The sequence below is a fragment of the Bufo bufo genome, chromosome 1, assembly GCF_905171765.1.
Source record: "Bufo bufo chromosome 1, aBufBuf1.1, whole genome shotgun sequence".
Lineage (NCBI taxonomy): Eukaryota > Metazoa > Chordata > Amphibia > Anura > Bufonidae > Bufo > Bufo bufo.
Genome location: NC_053389.1, coordinates 604998607 through 605021872, shown reverse-complemented (window position 1 = coordinate 605021872; position 23266 = coordinate 604998607). Strand labels below are relative to the sequence as shown.

Below are 23266 nucleotides of genomic sequence, written 5' to 3'. Positions count from 1 at the left end.
TGTCGCTGGGGTGGAGTGGATTGCCGCTATTACTACTGAGGGTGCTCACTCTGATCGGCTGTTGTGTTTTCGAGCACCACTGGAGTGGGACATCACTTCGACTAGCAACGCCCCCCCCCCCCCCCCCACATGCATGGCACATGCAGGGGCTGCAGCCAGCTGGACCCCTTCATCTTGGTTGCGTGTGCTTCCTGTGTGGTCGTACAGGTCACACACCCAAATAGCCGGCCCTGCAAGGGAGTTTAGCGATAGAGGCATGAGAGTTCCTAGGCATTCTGCAGGGATTGTTGCCATTGTTATCACTGTCCCCTAACCCCTAATACAACATTTGTCAAAACGCATTCTAGTAGTAATCATATATATATATATATATATATATATATATGTAACTTAAAGTGCCTTCAAGTGTCCCTTCAAGGTGTGAAAAGTTAGATTGGCTTTTTAGATATATCAGTGTGGACAGAATGAATCTAACATGGTTGAGCATCACAGTGGCTGTTTAGCAATGTTGCCTTGTAGAACTGTCATGCTGAATTAGAAATTAGATTGTAAGCCCTGTTGGGGACAAGGATTTATTTTATGTGATAATTTCTGTACATCACAGCGGAGTACAGAGGAGCTATATAAGCTATATAAGAAACAATAAAAAAAAACAGCAACAGGAAATAAATATATAGTGGTAGGGTAGGCTACACATACCCATGAGGACATCTGAAAAGAAGTTGTGCATTAATAGTGTATAGTACCTGAAGATAAGTCTCAAGCGCTGTCCACACGTTCCACTCATCAAGGTTGGCTCCATTCTTCAGATACTGCTTGATTCTTTTTTCTCTGTCTCCTGGCTTGAGACTAGGATGAGCGTTATCCCTTGGGATCCCCAGTACGGTTTCATGCACATATACTGACCACAGGTTACAGGTGGCTTCTGTGGTGTGAGGAGGGAATTCCCAAACACCTCTCTGCTGGTTGTGGCCAAGCTCATGTGCAGCCCCCCACATGCCTTTCTTCAATGATGTAACACTTACTAAAGAAGGTGCTGTTGGCACATGGCACATTATTGGGTATCCAGAATGCATAAAACCTACAGCAACAGAAAAAGGTTAAGCAATTTAAAGGATGCAAGGTTGAGTTGATAAAAGGATCATAAAAGGAAGAATCTCCATCCTCAAGTAATGTCACTTTCTCGTTTGAGTAAACACTACACCTGAAAGTCTTCTGAAGTTCCCTTCTACGTTGTAAATAGTTCACTGTCGTGGAAATGTTATAACCTTAATGTGCCTGATGGAAAACAATACCACTTCATTAAAGGGAGCCTGTCACTTTGTATGCACAGACCTACAGTATCTGTAGGCAGCATGTTATAGAGCAAGAGGAGCTGAGCAGATTTAGTTTTGTGGGAAAAGATTCAGTATTTGTACTGAAGTACCAGAACCAGAAATTGTACTTTATTCTTTGAAACCTCAGCTCTTTCTATGCTTAGAAGTCATGTGGGTGGTCTCTATGCACGGTCATACAGGGAAGGCTGTCAATCACTGAGTAGGACCACCCACATGACTCCTAAGCATAGAAAGAGGCAGATGTGATTTGAAGAAGGTGCCTGTCTGGCTCCGAAATGCGTTATCATAAACATCCTAATAAACTTACACTTACCATGTGAAAAGTAGCGTGCAGACCTTGTTTCTTCTCTTATGTACTAAGCATAGAAAGAGCAGAGATTTATATAAATACATTTCGAAGTTATTCTGAATCTTTTTCCCTCAAAACTCTATATTCATTTGCTCAGTTCCTCTTGTTCTATAACATAATGCCTGCAGATTGCTCTGCATTTTCATGGCAGGCTTCCCTTTAAATTGTAACCCTTTCCAGCAAAATCCAGTTTGGACCAACTGGCGAAGCCCCATTTTTCAAGTCTGACATGTGCCACTTTATGAGGTAATAACTTTGGAACGCTTTGACATATCTAAGTGATTCTAAGATTTTTTTTCTCATGACACATCGTATTCATGTTAGTGGTGGATTTGAGTTATGTTTTACCTTTATGTTTAAAAAAAAATACAAATTTACAGAAAATTTGGGAAAATTTGCAATTTTCTAAATTTGAATTTCTCAGTTTTTAAGACAAATAGTGAATCCCTGCAAAATAGTTAAGAATTAACATTTCTCATGTGTCTACTTTTTGCTGGCATCATTTTGTAAATGTCATTTTATTTTTTTAGGATATTAGAAGGCTTAGAATATTGGAAGCAATTTTTGACATTTTCAAGAAATTTTTCAAAACCATTTTTGTAAGGACCAAGTCAGTTCTGAAGGGACTTTAAGGGCTTACATAATAGAAACCACCCAAAAATGAAGTGATTTTAGAAACTACAACTCTCATTTTATTAAAAACTGATTTTACAAACTTTGTTAACCCTTTCGCTGTTCCATAGGAATTAAAGCAAAATGGAGGTGAAATTTAAGAATTAAATTGTTTTGTGCAGATTTTCCATTTTAATCCAATTTCCTGTAACCCAGCAAGGGTTGACAGTAAAACCAACCTCAATATTTAGTATCCTAATTCAGTGTCTTACAGAAACACCCCATGTAGTTGAAAATCTCTTCACACAGCAGGGCTCACAAGGAAAGGAGCACAGTATTGTTTTTGGAGGGCAGCTTTTGCTGGAATGGTTTTAGGTTTCATGTCACATTTGAAGAGACCCTGAGGTAACCCTAGAAAGGAAACCCCAAAAAAGTGACCCCCTTTTGGAAACTACACCACTCAAGGAGATGATTGAGGGGTGAAATGAATCCTTTGACCCAACAAGTGTTTCATAGATTTTAGAAACACTTGGCCAGGGGCAGACTGGGAGCTTAAAGTGCTTTTTGAGATATGAGGCTATGGTGATCAGTTCACCCCTAATCAGGAATTTGTGGGATTCCCACAATCTACTGTATGTGAAGAGGTCTCTGGGGTTGTGTTTGTGGCATACTGAGTATGAGTGCTTGGCCTGTGTTCTGGGGACTCGGAGCTCCCCCTTATTGAAACAGATAACTGTCCCTTCTCTGACTCGGAGCTCCCCCTTATTCAAACAAATAACTGTCCCTTCTCTCCCTCTCCATCTTCCCCAACATCCTAAACCAGACCACGCCATAAACTTCTTAGTCCCTGACCCAGAGGTGACAACGATCACTGGCCTCCACGACACTTTATATAAGCATGCCTGTGTAGTGGACAGCTTCAAAGGGGTTTATTACTTTATGATAGGGGCACGCTTCCGGACGGTGGGGGCAAGCTGCTCTCCTTGCCTTGCTGTCATCGGGAATATCCAAAAATCGTACTCCGGTCATAAATACAGCTCAATAGAGATTATTGAGGTATGCCATTTTAACGGTCAGGAGGTGACGGTGCCACACATACCAAAAAACACCCACTTATGTTAAATCCTGGCTCAGAAAATCAGTTCTTCTGATTGGGGTCACGTGGACACCCCGTGTTTGGTACCCCTGTGACCCCAATACTGAGAGCTGAAAAATAAGCCCACAATTATCGGGCAGGCATTCTCCTGTGTAGAGTTATGTGCAGAAATCAATTTTAGACCAGATTTCAGCGTGACTGACCGGTCATAAAAGTCAAAGCCAACCCATATGTCACGCCCTAAAGGTGGATTTACAGACTGCCTGGACCAATTCTTATAAATTGGACAGAGCAGATTGTACTGAGCTCCCCATTTTGAGGCCAATCTGATTGAATGAGGATCCGTGTCTTTCTGTCTTGCCTCCGGACCTGATAGCTGCAAGTCTCTGTGTGAGTAAAGTAGGCATCGGTTTTCTTTCATTCTTTTTATTTTAAAAACTGTTCTGTGTATATTTGTATGCTTCTCTTTTTTACATCTTTCAATTTTTATTAAAACCAATTATTTAACCTAGCACGGGCAATATTTTTTAAGGCAATTAGAGTTCCTAATTTTCAGCTACCTGTTTGCTTTAAAATGCGAATCTTAGAAGTTTATTAGTTGTTAGAAGGAACTGGCAACAATTTGATCTCCCGTGCAATCTGGTAGATTGTAGGAAGCAGAGTCATCAAATTCGATAGTGTGTATAGTGTCAGTACTTGTCCCGATTTACCGCGGGTGCCTGATCCCGGTCTGATCAGGTACTGCGAACTGGGGAATCAGGCAAGATCCTGACAGTGTTCACTTAAAAAAAAAAACTCTTGTAATTATTTCTGTGTCCTGTCACTAATTTATTTTTTATTCAGTAATGTTTTGTTTAGTCTCCAGTGTCAATATTTAGGGTGTTGGACATGAGTATGGAAAATAAGAAAAACTGGGGAGCAATCTGACTGGGTCATAGATTCAATAGTTACTTTAGAGATCAAATGAAGAAAGTTTGACTGAAAAAAATATAATCCAAGTATCAGAATGTTATTCAATGTCTGCTACAAAACTCCTTGGAGTCATTCTTCTAGTTTTTTCTTGGATTTTTTTTCTTGGATTTTCAAAAAAAAAGGGAGAGCCAGCTTGTTCCCAAGGTGTCTGAGGTGTGATACTGTAGCACTCGACCAGTCCAGGATATCCAAAACCGAGACTATCCAAACATTGCCTCCAAATCACAAGGAGATTGGATAACCAATTTTAGAGATATAAATATGCCAAGGGGAACAGCCATCGGAAAGAGATTATTTTTTTTCTTTAGTAGATCTGTGATTGGTTTAAAGAAATCTGTCACAAATTATTTTTTTTTGGTGCCCTAAGGGCAACATAACTAGTGACAGATCCCCTTAGCAAAATGCGGAGAAAGGCAGAAGCTCATGAATATCACGACTCAGCATGTACTGGAGCTGTTAGTACCAAGCAGCATAAAACTGCTGACAGATTCCCTTTAAGGATTCTCTATTTACAGTTCCATGGGTCATGGGTGCTACATCTTGGAAGACTGTAATAACAGCTCCTTCATCTGTAATCTCTTCCATCTCTCTCTCGCTCTTTGGCCAGGATCTGTTCTTTTTGTTGAAAATTTTGGGAGCGACACATAATGTCTCTGGGTGGTTCACTGGGTTTAGGAGTTGTCAGTAGAGCTCTGTGTGCAGAGCTCTGTCTGTGGTAAAGGTAGAGCCCAGTAGTTATTTGCATATTTCTTTAGATGAGGCCTCTGATGCAACTGATTCTAGAACGCATCTGAAGCGTAACTTGTTTCTGCGACCGCAATTATCATAATCCTCAATATAATCATAAAATCTGTTTAAATGGAGTTGACATTTGGTGAGATTGTTAGAGGCTGATTTTGAGAATGTGACAATGTGCAGAACAATCTTGCAGAACATCTTGCTTGATATCAGAAAGTTTGTCTAATACCGGGTGAAGAGTCTTGCTCAATGCTTGAGAGAAAAAGCTCATCTAGTCTGCAGTATTACTAGTATTTGTGTATTAAGATGCTGGGAAGTATTTTTTGGCGACAAAGGTATTATTGATTCAGAGCAGGATTGTGGACACAAATATTTATTAATATCTCCCCAGGTAGAAGTGCCTTTTCCATCTAAAACCGAGATAGTGCTCATTTGTCTACTGATTTTAACCATATAGATGGATCGAATGCAGCTATGCAGATATTCGTGGTCAAAGCTGTAGAGCAAAGTACCCATTACATGTCTCAAGTGATGTGTGTTAACTGCCACAGAGTAGCGTCAGAGACACATAGTATACAGTGCCTTGAAAAAGTACTCATACTTGAACTTTTCCACATTTCTTCTCGTTACACCCACAAACGTAAATTTATTTTATTGGGATTTTTATGTGATAGACCAACACAAAGTAGCAAGTATGCGTGAAGTGAAAAAATTATACATGGTTTTCAAAAGATTTTATAAATAAAAATCTCAAAAGTGTGGTGTGCAGTTTTATTCATCCCACTGTACTCCCCTAAATAAAACCCAGTGTGACTAATTGCCTTTAGAAGTCAACTAATTAGTAAATAGAGTCCACCTGTGGGTAATTTATTCTCTTTATAACTACAGCTATCTGTGAAGGCCTCAGAGGTTTGTTAGAAAACATTAGTGATCAAACGGCATTATTAAAACCAAGGAACACACCAGACAGGTCAGGGATAATATTGTGGAGATTTGTAAAGCAGGGTTAGGTTTTCAAAATAATATCCAAAGCTCTTAACATCTCATGGAGCACTGTTCAATCCATCATCTGAAAATGGAAGGAGTAAGGTACAACTGCAAACCTACCAAGACATGCCGTCCACCTAAACTGACAGCCGAGGCAAGGAGAGCACTAATTAGAGAAGCACCCAAGAAGTCCATGGTCTCTCTGGAGTAGCTGCAGAGATCCACAACTTAGGTGGGAGAATCTGTTTACAGGACAACTATTAGACATGTACTCCACAAATCTGGCCTTTATGGAAGAGTGGCAAGAGGAAAGCCATTTTTGAAAGCAAGCCATAAGAAGTCCCATTTGCAGTTTGCCAAAAGCCATGTTGGGGACACATCAAACATGTAGAAGAAGATGCTCTGCTCAGATGAGACCAAAGTTTAACTTTTTGGCCTTAATGTAAAATGCTATGCATGGCCAAAAACTAACACTGCACATCACCCTGAACACATGAGGATCCAGCGGCCCTTGGACATCTACCAGAGGCCTCAACTATTTGTGGGTGTCTGGTACAGCTGAGTCTCTAGGTGTAGATGTACAAAGACTCGGTAGAGTGATAGAGTCCAGTAACCATGATGCTGGTTTAGCTGCCACCTTCAGTAAGTGTTGTAGGCCACAGTGTGACTGTTTCGGTACTGACATGAAACGCAACTGTGAGTGCACGGATCTACACAAATGTGATGCTCATAGATACTAGGCAGGTAGTGGAACAGTATTGGTGGATGAAGTTTGGAAACTGTGGAGCAGTGATAAAAGGAGGATTTGGCTCAGTATTAGCAGCAGCTCTGGACTCATGCGTCTGCTCAGGTATCATGCAGGTATCTAATAGAAAAAAATATTGCAGTCTTGTACAATCTGCATGTCATTATGTGCATGTTAAAGACTGGTTGTCTGGGGTTTTTGCTTGAGGTGAAGCAGTAAATGCATTAAAATAAAGAAAAAGCGTATACTCTGCTACTCTAGTGTTCCCTATCAGTCCTGCAGTGATGATATAATGTACATCATTCGCATGACTGTTACATTGATTGAATGCAGAGGCCGCATAAATGATTTATCTGACGGCACCCCCGAAGAACGTCAAGGAACACCAGAGCGGCGATGCTGGAGCAACAAGGAATTTAATAGTCATTATAGGTAATTACTTTATTTCATACAATTTCCTAAGTTTCTTAAAATCCTGAAGAACCCTTTTAACATATACACAATAACTTAGGGTTAGTGCCGTTTATATCTTGCTAATAATTTTTACTTGGTAAGGTGCAGAAGGTGTTCAAATGTCTTATACCTCATGACCTGGACCTGGATGTGATGAATAGTCCACCTTACCTGCTGAGATCTGAACATCGGCCACAATTCTTTCTGGACGAGGCAGTTTCTTTGGGACAGATGCCAGATCAGCTACTGTTGACATGATGTTATCCCATAAAGACATAAGCGATTCAGGATCCTCTAGTGAGCGGACTGCATCAGTAGGGACAGTCAGGATAATATTCTCTGTAATAAGCTCAGCCCAAGGAGATGTTGAGGTGCGTAATGTATCCAACCACGAAGAAACCTTAGTTTGTCCTGGTGACAAGACACATTTAGGTGACTACACAGTATATGAAACCAGCTATTACATGATATAATGATATAAGAATATTAGGAAAAACTAATTTATATATTGCATGTATGGCATTGCACCAGACAAAAAAAAATGTAGAACAGTCTTGGGTCTGGAATTTTTCCTGTTGCTAAAAGAGCATACAGTACTAAACTACATATTTACGGTAATATATGCAACATATTTAATTTATATTGTATGAACAATACATTTGCAGACTTAATTGATCATTAGGGGTACAGATACGGCAATCTGTCACAAAGACTGGGATCATCGAACGGTGTGTTGTCTTCCTGGTGCTCAAGTTCGACATATCACAGATCGGGATGATAGATTCTGGGAGAGGCAGGCAAAGACCCATGGTCCAAATTGGTCCAAATTGGAACCAATGACAAAGTTAGAGGTAGGTGGAGGGTCTTTAGAAATGATTTTAGGGATTTACAGTTGTGTTCAAAATAATAGCAGTGTGTTTAAAAAAGTGAATAAAGCTCAAAATCCTTCTAATAGCTTTTATTTCCATACACACAAATGCATTGGGAACACTACACATTCTATTCTAATCGAAACATGAAGAAAAATAAATCTAATTTGTGTTGTTCCTCTAAAAAAATTTAAGAAAAGTGACTATTAGACTGTTCAAAAAAATAGCAGTGTTTGTATTCTTCTTTACAAACTCAAACATTCACTATATAAACTGAAAAATGTTTGAAGATTTTGTTTTCATTTGAATCACTTAACTAATATTTAGTTGTACAACCACTGTTTCTGAGAACTGCTGTACATCTGTGTTGCATGGAGTCAACCAACTTCTGGCACCTGTGAACAGGTATTCCAGCCCAGGATGATTGAACTACATTCCACAGTTCTTCTCTATTTCTTGGTTTTGCCTCAGAAACTGCATTTTTGATGTCACCCCACAAGTTTTCTATTGGATTAAGATCCGGGGATTGGGCAGGCCACTCCATAACGTCAATCTTGTTGGTCTGGAACCAAGATGTTGCACATTTACTGGTGTGTTTGGGGTCGTTGTCTTGTTGGAACGCCCATTTCAAGAGAATTTCCTCTTCAGCATAAGGCAGCATGACCTCTTCAAGTATTCTGATGTATTCAAACTGATCCATGATCCCCGGTATGCGATAAATAGGCCCAACACCTTAGTATGAGAAATATCCCTATATCATGATGCTTGCCCCACCATGTGTTACTGTCTTCACAGTGTTCAGTGGCTTGAATTCAGTGTTTGGGGGTCATCTGACAAACTGTCTCCGGCCACTAGACCCAAAAAGAACAATCTTACTTTCATCAGTCCACAAAATGTCTCTTGAGGCCAGTCAATGTGCTTTTTGGCAAATTGTAACCTCTTCAGCACATGTCTTTTTTTCAAGAGTGGGACTTTGCGGGAGCTTCTTGCAGATAGCTTGGCTTCACATATGCGTCTTCTAATTGTAACAGTAGTCTCAGGTAACTTTAGACCTTCTTTGATCTTCCTGGAGCTGATTGTTAGCTGAGTCCTTGCCATTTTGGCTATTCTTCTATCCATTCGAATGGTAGTTTTTTGCTTTCTTCCACGTCTTTCAAGTTTTGGTTGCTATTTTAAAGCATTTGCGATCATTTTAGCTGAGCAGCCTATCATTTTCTGCACTTCTTTATATATTTTCCCCTCTCCAATCAACTTTTAAATCAAGGTACACTGTTCTTCTGAACAATGTCTGGAACGACCCATTTTCCCCAGAATTTCAGGGAGAAATGCACTGTAGCCAGCATGTCCAACATTTGCTGCATAGCTTCCTTAAATAAGGGCAATAATTGCCACCTGTTTTTCAAAGAATAAATTACCTCACTCATTGAACTCCACACTGCTATTATTTTGAACATGCCCCTTTCAATAAGTGATTGAATTACAGAGAATTAGCAGCATGACCTGTTGGGTCTGTTGGGTTTCTATTACTCTACTACACCTGCTAGTAAATTATTTGCCATGTAGAAATATCATTTGTACCAAAAACAGTGATTGATCAGGTTAGTGATGTCTGACTGCTATTATTTTGAACACAACTGTAGATCGCAAGCTCAGGGCAAGGACCTCAAAGATGGTATTTTCGGAAATGCTACTGGTACCACAAGCCACACCAGAAAGGCAGCGGGAAATTAGGAAGGTTAACAAGTGGCTCAAGAACTGGTGTAGGAAGGAAGGCAACACCTCAATGGGGAAGGTGCAGCTGTTTTGGGGAAGAAGATCACTAGAAGGCTGGAGGAGCATCTAAACTAGGGACTGGGGGAGGGTAATTACATTATGGGAGGGGAAAATCGGGAAGATGGGGACCTGAGGCGAGGTAATGGAACTGGAGGTGGAATAGAGGGAGGGATTAGAATAGTTCATACGGAAAGATGTAGGTAAAAAATATACAAAAACCTCTTAACCTCTAAGCCTCACTAATAAAACTGAAATTAGTAATGTCTGAATAGGACTATGAAATAGTGGGAATAACTGAAATGGCTGGATGATGGCTAGGACTGGGCAGTTTAACTTAGGCTTCTTTCACACTAGTGTTACTCGTTCCGGCAGGGGAACAGCCTACTGGATCCGTACTACAGTATACACCCGTGTGTTGCCGGAGGTCCGCCTGGCCCTATTCACTATAATGGGGAGTGGCGTAGATCCGGCCGCAGCATGGCAAATATGCCGAGAGGCAGCTGGACAAATACTGCTGACCCCCATAGTTCTACCACTTTACTGATCACTAGTCAGACCGCATATGGAGTATTGTGTTTAATTCTGGGCTTCTGTGCACAAGACAGACATGGCAGAGCTGGAGAGGGTTCAGAGGAGGGCAACTAAAGTAATAACTGGAATGAGTGAACTGCAGTACCCAGAAATATTGTCAAAATTAGGGTTATTCACTTTAGAAAAAAAGACAACTGAGGAGAGATTTAAAAAGGTTGTCTGGGTTCAGAACTGAACCTGGACATAAGCTCTCCTTGACTAATTTACTATGTCTGAGTGGAGCATCAGAGCATTTCTTGCCCCTCACCCTGCACTGCATCATGCAGAACAAGGGCTTTTTCTTTACTACTGGTGACGTAGCGGTCTTCAAATGGGTATGTTTGGCGGAGTCTTCTGCCTAGCAGTGAGTCCAGTGACGTGACCGCCACAAATGGGCGCTGCCCTGTAAAATAACCTAGAGCAGCAATAAAGATAACCCATTAGTGCCAGAATCACTGCTAGGTGGAAGACTCCTCCTAGCATACTGAAAAAAAGCCTGGTACGTCACTGGCAGTAGACAAACAGCCCTTGTACTGCATGATGCAACGCAAGGCATGGGGGAGCATCTGAGGTAGAAATACTCTAATGCGCCACTCATACATGGGTAATGATTGATGGGGAGCTTATGTCCATGTTCAGCTCTGAATTCGGACAACCCCTTTAATAATTAATGTATGTATAAACATATCAAATATGTCAAAAAGACATCTGTCCATCCAGTCCAGCCTGTTACCCTGGAAGTTGATCCAGAGGAAGGCAAAAAAAAAAACAGATCAGAAAACTCCATGGATCAACGACCCATCTCTAGTAGCTATAGCCTGTAATATTATTACACTCCAGAATTACATCCAGGACCCTATTCAACTCTTTTAGTGAACTCACCATCACCACCTCCTCAGGCAGAGAGTTCCATAGTCAAACTGCTCTTACCGTAAAGAATCCTCTTCTATGTTTGTGTACAAATCTTTTTTCCTAGAGATGCAGAGGATGTCCCCTCGTCACAGTCTGGGGGAAAAATAGATGATGGGAGAGATCTCTGTACTGACCCCTGATACATTTATACATAGTTATTAGATCTCCCCTCTATTTTTCTAAAGTGAATAACCCTAATTTTGACAATATTTCAGGGTACTGTAGTCCACCCATTCCAGTTATTACTTTAGTTGCCCTCCTCTGAACTCTCTCCAGCTCTGCTATGTTTGCCTTGTTCACAGGAGCCCAGAACTGTACACAGTACTTCATGTGTGGTCTGATGACTAGTGATTTGTAAAGTGGCAGAACTATGTTATTATCATGATGCAACCCATTATCTTATTGGCCTTGGCAGCAGCTGCTTGACACTGGTTTCTACAGCTTAGTTTGCGGTTCACAAAAATTCCTAAGTCCTTTTCCATGTCAGTGTTACCCACTGAAGCCCTTAGAAGGGTCACACAGAGATTGGATTTGAACCGTGTTAAAAAAAAAAAAAGGTCCATGCTTTGAGAAAACTGCAAGTGTTGCCATCCAAGGTGCAGGGATGCAGATGAAGTTGATCACGCTGCGTGCTGTAGTGGGAGCTATACTCGGTTAAAACTACAGCAGAACGTAAGGTTCAAGCAATAACCATCAGTCATCTTGGGCGCAACCGGAGCATATAGACTGACCAGAGGCTTTACAAATGTCGTACATCTGTTCCTCTGATCTATTGTTCAATATACTTTGCCCACCACAGGTAAGACTAACCACTAAGCTTTGTACCTCTTCTGGAGACTGCAATAAGTATTATTGCCTGTGTACCACTAATAGCGAAAGTAACCATAAAGAATGTCTATACCTACCATTTATAAATGTTGGAGCTGGTTCTGCCCCATAGATTGTAACTGGAACATTTCCTAGTTGACTCTTCCCATTTACAATAACGTAAAGAAGTCCTCCCCAGACACAGGATATCACAACCTTCTCGTGAACAACATTCTTTCTATGTACAACCACCGGAGCACGACACAACTGTGATGCTCCGCTCAGGTTATCACACTGACAGCCAACTTGTACCTGGAATAGACATCAGGCAACATTATAAGGCCTCATACACCTGGCAAAACTATATGCACAAAGCATGTGCATCTGTAGAAGTATGATAAGACAGAACAGCTTTATGCTGCAGAATTTCTTCTTATGGATTAAACATGATAAAAACCACCATACATCTCCATATAAAAACAGAGGCATACAGAGGTGCAGTATGAGCTCATAGAATTTAACATAACAAGTAAACATTAAAGTAACGGAATGATTACTATTACAGGAAAACTAATTTAAAACTATGTGATTCTTACATGTGACACTTAAAGGGGTTTTCCAATACAGTATTTTTATCCAGAGAATAGGTCATCAGTATCTGACACCCAGGACCCCCGCCAATCAGCTGTTCGAGAAGACAGTGGCACTTCTGTGACTCCCTGACCTTCTCTTTGCTTTTTCTAGGCTAAGTGATGACACGTTCATATGTAACGTGGCCTAGGCACAGTTCAGCCCCATTCAAGTGAATGGGACTGAGCTGCGATACCAAGCACAGCTGCTATACGGTGTAAGCTGCGAGAACTCACAGGAGTGCGACTTTCTTCTCAAAACAGCTGATCAGCGGGTGTCCCGGGTGTCGGACTCCCACAATCAGATGGATAGGTCATCAGTAAAATAATGTTGTTTAGAGATTTTATGGGAACTAGCAGGTAGGTAAGAAATGTAACAATCTCTGCTCTAGAATCCAGGCAATGAGGTAGGAGAGGGCATACCGTAGCATGAGCTCATCTGTTCTGGAGCAGAGACAGAAGGGGACTTTGCTTGAGAGCCAATTAGTGAGATCTGTACAAAGATATCACTTCACCTTTCATAAATGGTAACATTACACTGGAACTGGTTTTACAAAGCAGGTCAGAGTTACCTGGAGGCCCTTCCCTGCAGCTGAGGCTGGAAATACAAGTGTTGCTTTTTTGTTAGGAGGCAAGTATAGCCCTGTACTTCTCCATGAATCACCATCTGGAAGCACAACATAAGTGTTAATACAGTGTACACCAGGCCTGGATTAAACTTGGAGTAAGCCCCTGGGCAAAAAGTCTGGTAGTGGCCCCATAATATAAATCTTTGAATTAGCTGGGGGGAAAGGTGGTGTACCTGAGCTATATGTCTATCTGCTGTTACCACGTTAAGGTCTGGCATACAGGCTGCCGCTGGTCAATCCATCATTCTAGTGTAAACACTGCAATCATCAGTCAATCCATAGTCTAATGTAGACACTGCAGTCAGTCAGTCCATAGCCTGGTGTAAGCTCTGTGGTTAGTCAGTCCAAAGTCTAGTGTAAATGCCTCAGTCAGTCCATAGTCTGGTGTAAGCTCTGTGGTCAGTCAACCCATAGTCTAGTGTAAACGATGCATTGTCAGTCCATAGTCCAGTGTAAACGATGCATTGTCAGTCCATAGTCCATTGTAAACTATGCCTTGTCAGTCCATAGTCTAGTGTAAACTATGCATTGTCAGTCCATAGTCTAGTGTAAACGATGCATTGTCAGTCCATAGTCTAGTGTAAACGATGCATTGTCAGTCTATAGTCCAGTGTAAACTATGCATTGTCAGTCCAAAGTCTAGTGTAAATGCCTCAGTCAGTCCATAGTGTGGTGTAAGCTCTGTCATCAGTCAGTCCATAGTCCAGTGTAAACGATGCATTGTCAGTCCATAGTCCAGTGTAAACTATGCATTGTCAGTCCATAGTCTAGTGTAAACGATGCTTTGTCAGTCCATAGTCCAGTGTAAACTATGCATTGTCAGTCCATAGTCTAGTGTAAACGATGCCTTGTCAGTCCATAGTCTAGTGTAAACGATGCATTGTCAGTCCATAGTCCAGTGTAAACTATGCATTGTCAGTCCATAGTCTAGTGTAAACGATGCTTTGTCAGTCCATAGTCCAGTGTAAACTATGCATTGTCAGTCCATAGTCTAGTGTAAACGATGCCTTGTCAGTCCATAGTCCAGTGTAAACGATGCATTGTCAGTGCATAGTCTAGTGTAAATGATGCATTGTCAGTCCATAGTCTAGTGCAAACGATGCGCTCTGTCACTGCATAGTATAGTGTTATTGCTGCAGTCAGTTGTCACTCCATAGTCTAGTATAAACGATGCACTCAGTCACTGCATAGTGTAGTGTAAATGCTGCAGTCAGTTGTCACTCCATAGTCTAGTGTAAACGATGCGCTCTGTCACTGCATAGTATAGTGTTATTGCTGCAGTCAGTTGTCACTCCATAGTCTAGTGTAAACGATGTGCTCAGTCACTGCACAGTGTAGTGTAAATGCTGCAATTAGTTGTCACTCCATGGTCTAGTGTATACACTTTCTGTATTTCATTTATAATAATTATTTTGAAATTAAAAATATATTTTTTTAATCTTTAATGGATTTTACTTTGGAGTGAAAGACTTTCAGCCTGGAGACAGGAGAGAGCTTTCTGCAGGGGGCAGCACTATATGGCAGGGTTCTGTGGGCAACGGGGAGACACTTATTAACAGGATTCTCTCTGGAAGCAGAAATGGGGAACAGAAACTTGTGCAGGAGACAGAGGCAGTGCAGAGGAGTGATGCTACTTGTCAGGGGCCTGTTGGTGAAGGGGAGACATGATGTGGCAATTACTGTGTGAAAGGGCTATTGAGAACACAAAGGGTCCAATCTCTGAGGGAGGGGACATAAGCAACAGAAAGGGGCATCGTGGGAAGCCACAGACTTCCAGGAGCTCTGTGAAGGAGGCACGGAGCAAAGAAAATTCACTCCTGAGGGGTAAGGCGGAGACAGTGGGTGCACTGTCAGGGGCTCTTGAGAGGTGTACAGAAACACATTTAAGATTAATCATCTGAATCTGCTGCCTGTGCTAAACACATACAGGCAGCAGCTTCAGGAGAACGCTGCCCCCCCTCCCACAGTCCCTCACCAAACATAGGAGCCCCTCATGCAGCCACTTCTTGTTATAGAGATCCTTTTCTCTCTCCCCCTTCTATAATTGCCTGCTGCCAGCACCTGCCATATTCTCTGGATCATCTCAAACGTTATTTCAGTACTAGTAGGAGGCAGCATGGTTTTGTAATTCTGCCACCGGCTGGCTATAAAATGTCTCTTCTCTAAAACAGGAGAGAGTGTGCATCTTTTTTATCCATACAGCACTAGGTGATGGACGGACTGCGGGTGCAGTACAGCAGCGGCTCACTCTTATTTAGGGGCTAGTTTAGCCGATAGTGCAGAGGTAAGCAACTTTCAGCACTCCAGATGTTGTGAAAGTCCCAGCATGCACATTTGCTCAGCTCTTCTTGCAACTCCCACAGAAGAGAATGGAGCATGCTGGGAGTTGTAATTTCACAAGAGCTGGTGTGCAGGAGGTTGCTGACCTCTGCTGTAGTGTCTTGCTGCTCCTGAAAGGCACTGACATCTGCAGGTTCGGCAGTGTCATCAGTCTAAACCTGCAGATGTGATGGAGGCCCCAACTTCCTGTTTAGTGGTGGAGGCCCCGGGGCTCATGCCTGAGGTGCCCTCCCTTTAATCCGGGGATGGGGTACACTGTGCACTGGCATCAGTTTTAGGGCTAACGATTGTCTGTAGTACCTGTATCTGACTTCACAAATAATAAGATAGCAAGCAATTGTGCTGCAATTTTGAAAATGACTTGCTAAGCTATTGCAGACTTGCCAAGCTTCACAAGTATGTTGAAAACTTACAGCAAGTCTGCTTTGCAAGTCTCCAGATTAACTTGCTTTTGCAAACTTGCTGCAAGTTCTCGTTAAGTTATTTTGCTCTTGCTAGAGACTTGCCAAGCAAATTTGCTGCAAGTTGCAAAAGTGTTAACTGGAACTTGTGCTGCAAGTGCTCTGCAAGTGTACAACTTGCCAGAGAATGTGTGCAGCAAGTTAACAAGACTTACAATTTAACCCTGCCACAAGTTTGTGGCAAGTTATCCTTGCTATCTGGGTGACCTGTATTCTTGAGCCTTAAAGGCTATGTACACCTTTGGGTGCAATCTTTTTATGATTGCATTTTACTCATTTGGGGTTAAAAATCATTTTTTCAATTGGTCTTTATTAAAAATATTGAGCTGTTATATCACAAAGGTTTAACTGTTTTTCTAGCTGCGTGTATCCTACTTTCACTTTGTGCCGGTCATCTAATTACCCTTATCTTTAACCGCCTCACGTCCGCCCATAGGATATAAACGTCCTATGGGTGGACGTCTATTTCTGACAGCACGTTTTAAAACGTCCTGTCAGAAATAGCAGCTGCACGCTAATCGTGCAGCTGCTGATCGGGTTGCCCGCTGTCAGTGACAGCAGGGCAACCCAGAGATAAGGCAGGGACAGTGCCCAGGTGTCCCTGCCTTCACGATCGCTGCAGACACAGCGCTCACCGAGCGCTGTGTCTGCAGAGCAGGAAGCGCTGTGCGCTTCCTGTTCCGGCCCGGCGGTCATGTGACCGCCGGGACCGGAGAGTGCAGGGGCTGTGTGAGATCTCTCAGAGACCTCGATCAGCCCTGCTGTGAGGCTGTACAGCGCAGGATTGCTGCTGTACAGCCTCTATAGGGGTGCATTTGTCCTGTAACTGGGGCTACTATGTCAGCCCCAGTTACAGGAGAAATCAACAGTGAAAAAAAAAAAAAAAGTGAAGTAAATGTCCCCCAGAGGTCTTGCATGACCTTATGGGGGACGAAAAGTGTAAAATAAAATAAAAATAAAATAAAGTGTTGAAAAAATAAAATAAAAAAAAGGTTCACATGTAAAAAAAAAAAAAATCCCAAGTAAGGAATAAAAAAATAAAAAAAAAAATAGAAAAAATAAAATAAAATAGACATATTTAGTATTGCCGCGTCCGTAAAAACCAGCTCTATAAAAATATCACATGACCTAACCCCTCGGGTGAACACCGTAAAAAATAAATAAAAAAAACTGTGTCAAAACAAGCAATTTTTGTCACCTTGCATCACAAAAGGTGCAACACCAAGTGATCAAAAACGCGTATGTCCCACAAAATGGTACCAATAAAACCGTCACCTCATCCCGCAAAAAATGAGCCCCTACATAAGAAAATCTCTCAAAAAATAAAAAAACTATAGCTCTTAGAACATGGAGACACTAAAACATCATTTTTTTGGTTTCAAAAATGCTATTATTGTGTTAAAGTGAAACAAATAAAAAAAAGTATACATATTAGGTATTGCCGCGTCCGTAAAAACCAGCTCTATAAAAATATCACATGACCTAACCCCTCGGGTGAACACCGTAAAAAAAAAAAAAAAAAAACTGTGTCAAAACAAGCAATTTTTGTCACCTTGCATCACAAAAGGTGCAACACCAAGTGATCAAAAACGCGTATGTCCCACAAAATAGTACCAATAAAACCGTCACCTCATCCCGCAAAAAATTAGCCCCTACATAAGAAAATCTCTCAAAAAATAAAAAAACTATAGCTCTCAGAACATGGACACATTAAAACATAATTTTTTGGTTTCAAAAATGCTATTATTGTGTAAAACTTTAATAAATGAGAAAAAGTATACATATTAGGTATCGCCACGTCCGTAACAATCTGCTCTATAAAAATGTCACTTGACTGAACCCCTCAGGTGAACGCTGTAAAAATAAATAAATAGAAACTGTGCTAAAACAACCAATTTTTTGGTCACCTTGCCCCATAAAGTGTTATAATGAATGATCAAAAAATCATATGTACCCAAAAATAGTACTAATAAAACTGGCACCTTATCCCCTAGTTTCCAAAATGGGGTCACTTCTTGGGAGTTTCTACTGTAAGGGTGCATCAGGGGGCTTCAAATGGGACATGGCATCTAAAAACCATGTGGAGTTCCTTTCCTTCTGCGCCCTGCCGTGTGCCCATACAGCAGTTTACGACCACATGTGGGGTGTTTCTGTAAACCGCAGAATCTGGGTAATAAATATTGAGTTTTGTTTGGCTGTTAACCATCGATGTGTTAAAGAAAAAAATTGATTAAAATGGAAAATCTGCCAAAAAAGTGAAATTTAAAAATTTGATCTCCATTTTCCTTTAATTCTTGTGGAACGCCTAAAGGGTTAACAAAGTTTGTAAAATCGGTTTTGAATACCTTGAGGGGTGTAGTTTCTACAATGGGGTCATTTATGGGGGTATCCACTATGTAGGCCCCACAAAGTGACTTCAGACCTGAACTGGTCCTTATAAAGTGGGTTTTGGCAATTTTCTTACAAATTTGAAGAATTGCTTCTAAACTTCTAAGCCTTCTAACGTCCTAAAAAAATAAAATGACATTTCCAAAATGATGCCAACATAAAGTAGACATATGGGAAATGTTAAATAATAACTATTTTATGAGGTATCACTTTCTGTTTTGAAAGCAGAGAAATTGAAATTTAGAAAACTGCGAATTTTTCAAATTTTTGGGTAAATTTGGGATTTTTTCATAAATAAAGGTGAAATATTTTGACTCAAATTTATGACTATCATGAAGTACAATGTGTCACGAGAAAACAATCTCTGAATGACTTGGATAAATAAAGGTGTTCCAAAGTTATTACCACATAAAGTGAGATATGTCAGTTTTGCAAAATTTGGCCTGGTCAGGAAGGGGGCAAAGGGCCCAGATGGGAAGTGGTTAAATTACTAAGAGGTCATAAACACTTATTTAAGCCACATTCTTATCAGTAAGATAAAAACTGAGCTTTTTGTGTTTATAAGGTCTGAGAGCAGCGATATGGAGCCGTCAGCTGCTTGATGATTGCTGCTCTCGCCCGTGCAGAAGCTAAAGCAGCAAAAGAAAGGTCTTCCTTTGCCGCACAAGAGATGCAACTAAAGCTAAGGCAAGCGTCAATGGAAAAGGAGAGAGTATGCCTGCAAGCATCACTGGAAGAAGAGAGAGCATGCCTGCAAGCGTCACTGGAAGAAAAGAGCGTGCGCCATAAAGCGTCAATGGAAAAGGAGAGAGTACTCCTGCAAGTGTCACTGAAAAAACTCGCTGTAGAGAAAGAATTGACAGCTGCAGTAGCCAAAGCAGAGTTCCTATAAGCCATGGTGTTCCCCGAATCCGAGAAACACAGCCAGACCAGACCTAGATGAACAAGATCCAGGACAGTGCATCTCAGAATATGTCCATCAGCATCCCAAGACAGATGACTACTATGATCCAGTATATCAGCCAGCTTATACAGAATGCCAAAGATCCTACCTTGAACCGCAGTACCTCGAGCATGACGGTATGCGACAAAGCAATGCTGACCACAACTAACGCCCTACAGAACAGAAGCTACAACCTTCGTTTCTACTTAAAGGGACACCCTTCCCGTCAGAATGGTATTATACAGTCTTCCCTAAGCCAGAAACCTCTAAAAGGTATGGTGATACACCACACACGCAGAATAACAACAGCACACCGGGTAGTATTGTTGCTAACCAGGCCGCCATGGACTTTGCTAAGTTCTTTGCTCAACGGGAGCTGGTTCACTGATCACCCCAAGAATTACAGGGCATGGCGAGCCTCCTTCCAGAACGCCATGAGGGACTTAGATCTTTCCTGTAGTGAGGAGTTAGATCTCTTCATTAAGTGGCTTGGAAGCGAGTCTGCTGAACACGCCAAAAGAATCAGAGACATTAACATAAACTATCCGGGCAAAGGCCTAAATATGGTGTGGGAAAGACTTGATGAGTGTTATGGGTCAATAGAAGCTATAGAAAATGCTTTATATAAGAGAATTGATAATTTTACCAGAATAGTGGGTAGTGATTACCAGAATCTCAGGGAACTCAGCGACTTGTTGATAGAGGTACAGGTTGCTCAAGCAAAAGGAGATCTGCAAGGGCTAGCATTCCTAGACACTACAGGAGAAGTGGATCACACATGGTTCCCGTTACAAACAGGTTTATAATCTACCATTCCCCCCCTTTGTGGTGTTTGTAGACTTTGTCGCTCAACAGGCAAGGATCAGAAATGATCCCAGTTTTGACTTTATCATGTCCCACTACCCCTGGTGTCAAACATCATAAAATACCAGTGGCAGTCCACAAAACTAACGTTGCCTCCACAGGTTCATCTTACAGGCAGTTTAAGTCTTCTGAAGAAGTGAACAAACCCAAAGATCTTACCAAAGAATGCCCCCTGCACAAGAAACCACATCCTCTACTAAAATGCAGAGCCTTCAGGGAGAAGTCTTTAGAGGACCGCAAGGAATTCCTCAAAGAAAACAACATCTGCTTCAGGTGCTGCACCACAACATCTCACTTCGCCAGGAACTGTAAGGTCAGTGTGACATGCACAGAATGCGGTAGCACAGAACACAACATGGCTTTACACCCTGGACCACCCACTCAGGTATCACCCCGAGCAGAGGAGCATGACGGGAAGCAGATAGACACTGACATAGGCACCGCAGTAGTCACTTCTCACTGTAAAGGACTCGCAGGAGGGAAGTCCTGCTCAAAAATTTGCCTTGTCAGAGTTTATCCAATCGGCCACCGAGATAAGGCAATCAAAGTATATGCAATCTATGCAACAGGTATTTAGCTAAATCCACCTTCTTTGACAACCTCAACATCTTAGGGTCCGGTTCTCCCTACTCCTTAAGGACATATGCAGGTACCGTTGAGACGGCGGGGAGGAAGGCAACTGGGGACAAGGTAGAGTCCATAGATGGTCAGACCTGCTTGTCCCTGCCAATCATGCTGGAGTGCAATCACATACCTGACAACCGGTCTGAGATACCTACACCAGAGGTAGCAGCATACCACCCCCACCTGAGGTGTATAGCTCACCTGATACCAGAACTGGACCCAGAAGCCCCGATAGTCTTATTCCTTGGAAGAGACATACTACGAGTTCATAAGGCTAGAGGACAGAATAACGGTCCCCAAAACGCTCCATACGCCCAGAGACTTGACCTAGGATGGGTCATCATAGGAGACGTCTGCCTAGGAGGAGCCCACAAGCCGACCTCAGTCCATAGTATGCTCACCAACACATTTGAAAATGGACATCCCTCCCTATTTCACCCATGTCAGAGCAGTTTCCTGATAATAGAACTGCCACACAGTGCTCCTGTGCCTTGTCCTTTCGTAGAAACCTCCTATGAAGACCACGCCTGCGATGATGGGCAAGATCACTTAGGGTGCACAGTCTTCCACAGGACAAGAGAAGACAACAGGGTTGCAATGTCTATAGAAGACAGGTTGTTCTTGGATATCATGAATCAAGGAATAGTAAAAGACAAGTCAAAAAGCTGGGTCGCACCTTTACCGTTTAAATCCCGAAGACAATGCTTAACTAACAACAAAGAACTTGTCTACAGCCGATTAATCTCCCTCAAACACAAACTTCAGAGGACACCAGAGACAAAAGAACATTTCTTTGCCTTCATGGAAAGAATATTCCAGAACAACCATGCAGAAATGGCACCCGCGCTCCAAGACTCTGAGGAGTGTTGGTACTTACCCATATTCGGCTTGTATCATCCTAAAAAAACAGGGCAGATAAGAGTAGTATTCAACTCGAGCGCCAGGTGCAAAGGCGTCTCGCTAAACGATGTCATACTGTCTGGTCCAGACCTCAACAACAGACTTCTGGAGGTACTTCTCCGCTTCTGCAGAGATTCCGTAGCATTTATGGCCGACATACAACAGATGTTCCACTGCTTCCTCGTCAAGGAAAAACACAGGAACTACTTGAGGTTCTTCTGGTACTGCAACAATGACCCCAATGAAGACATTGTAGAGTACCGAATGAGAGTGCACATCTTCGGAAACAGTCCTTCCCCTGCAGTCGCTATCTATGGTCTCAGACATTCAGCCCGAGATGGTGAAGCAAAGTATGCTTCGGATGTCAGGTCCTTTGTGGAAAAAGATTTCTACGTGGACAACTGCTTGAAATCCACACCCACGAACGAGACTGCAATCAGTCTCCTGAAAAGGGCCCAAGAAATGCTCGCTCTATCTAATCTGAGGCTGCACAAAACCGCCTCTGATAGCCGTGAGTTAATGGAGGCCTTCTCACCTGAAGACCATTCAAATGATCTAAAGGACTTGGATCTTAGCACCAACTCCCTTCCCATGCAGCGTAGACTCGGTTTGCTCTGGGATTTAAAGGCAGATACATTCACATTCCAAATCAGCAAGGAAGAAAAGCCCTTCACAAGTAGAGGAGTTCTGTCCACCATAAACAGCTTATATGATCCTCTGGGATTCGTAGCGCCTGTTACCATCCAAGGTAAAATGATGCTAAGAGACTTCACCACAGAGACGTCTGATTGGGATGATCCGCTTCCCATGGAGAAAAAAGACCTGGAGGAAGTCTCTTGAAGCTTTGTCCAGCCTTCATGTGGCATGACCGTATGCTTCCATGCAATCAACTGAAGTCAAGATGCAAAGACTACAGAGGCGTATCTAGTGAAAATGGCGCCTATGGCAAGCACTGAAACTGCGCCCCTGGGGGGAGAGAGGAAGTAGGATCACCAGCGGCCCTGTCTGCTTAGCACATACGCACAATCGCACCTGATGATGACTTTAAGGCCTCTTTCACACTGGGGCGTGGGGGCGTCGGTGGTAAAGTGCTGCTATTTTTAACGGCGCTTTACCGTCTTTTTTGCGGCACTGTTCAGCCGCTAGCGGGGCGCTTTTAACTCCCGCTAGCGGCCGAGAAAGGGTTAAAAAAAACGCCTGCAAAGCACCGCTTTGATTTCAATGGGCAGGGGCACTTTAGGAGCCACTCCTACAGCGCCTCAAAGATG

The 23266-nt window shown here is 42.2% G+C and overlaps 1 protein-coding gene across 1 annotated transcript in view; it reads right to left on the bottom strand.

Moving 5' to 3' along the window:
• Positions 1–23266, bottom strand: part of LOC120985567 (TRPM8 channel-associated factor homolog) — a 37761-nt gene that overhangs the window by 5995 nt on the left and 8500 nt on the right. Inside the window, exons 3-6 of the mRNA XM_040413585.1 lie at positions 13422–13516; positions 12319–12532; positions 7461–7700; positions 747–1081 (exon numbers count right to left, since the gene is read on the bottom strand). Of these exons, the coding sequence (XP_040269519.1) occupies positions 747–1081; positions 7461–7700; positions 12319–12532; positions 13422–13516 (884 nt within the window). The remainder of the gene's footprint in view (positions 1–746; positions 1082–7460; positions 7701–12318; positions 12533–13421; positions 13517–23266) is intronic.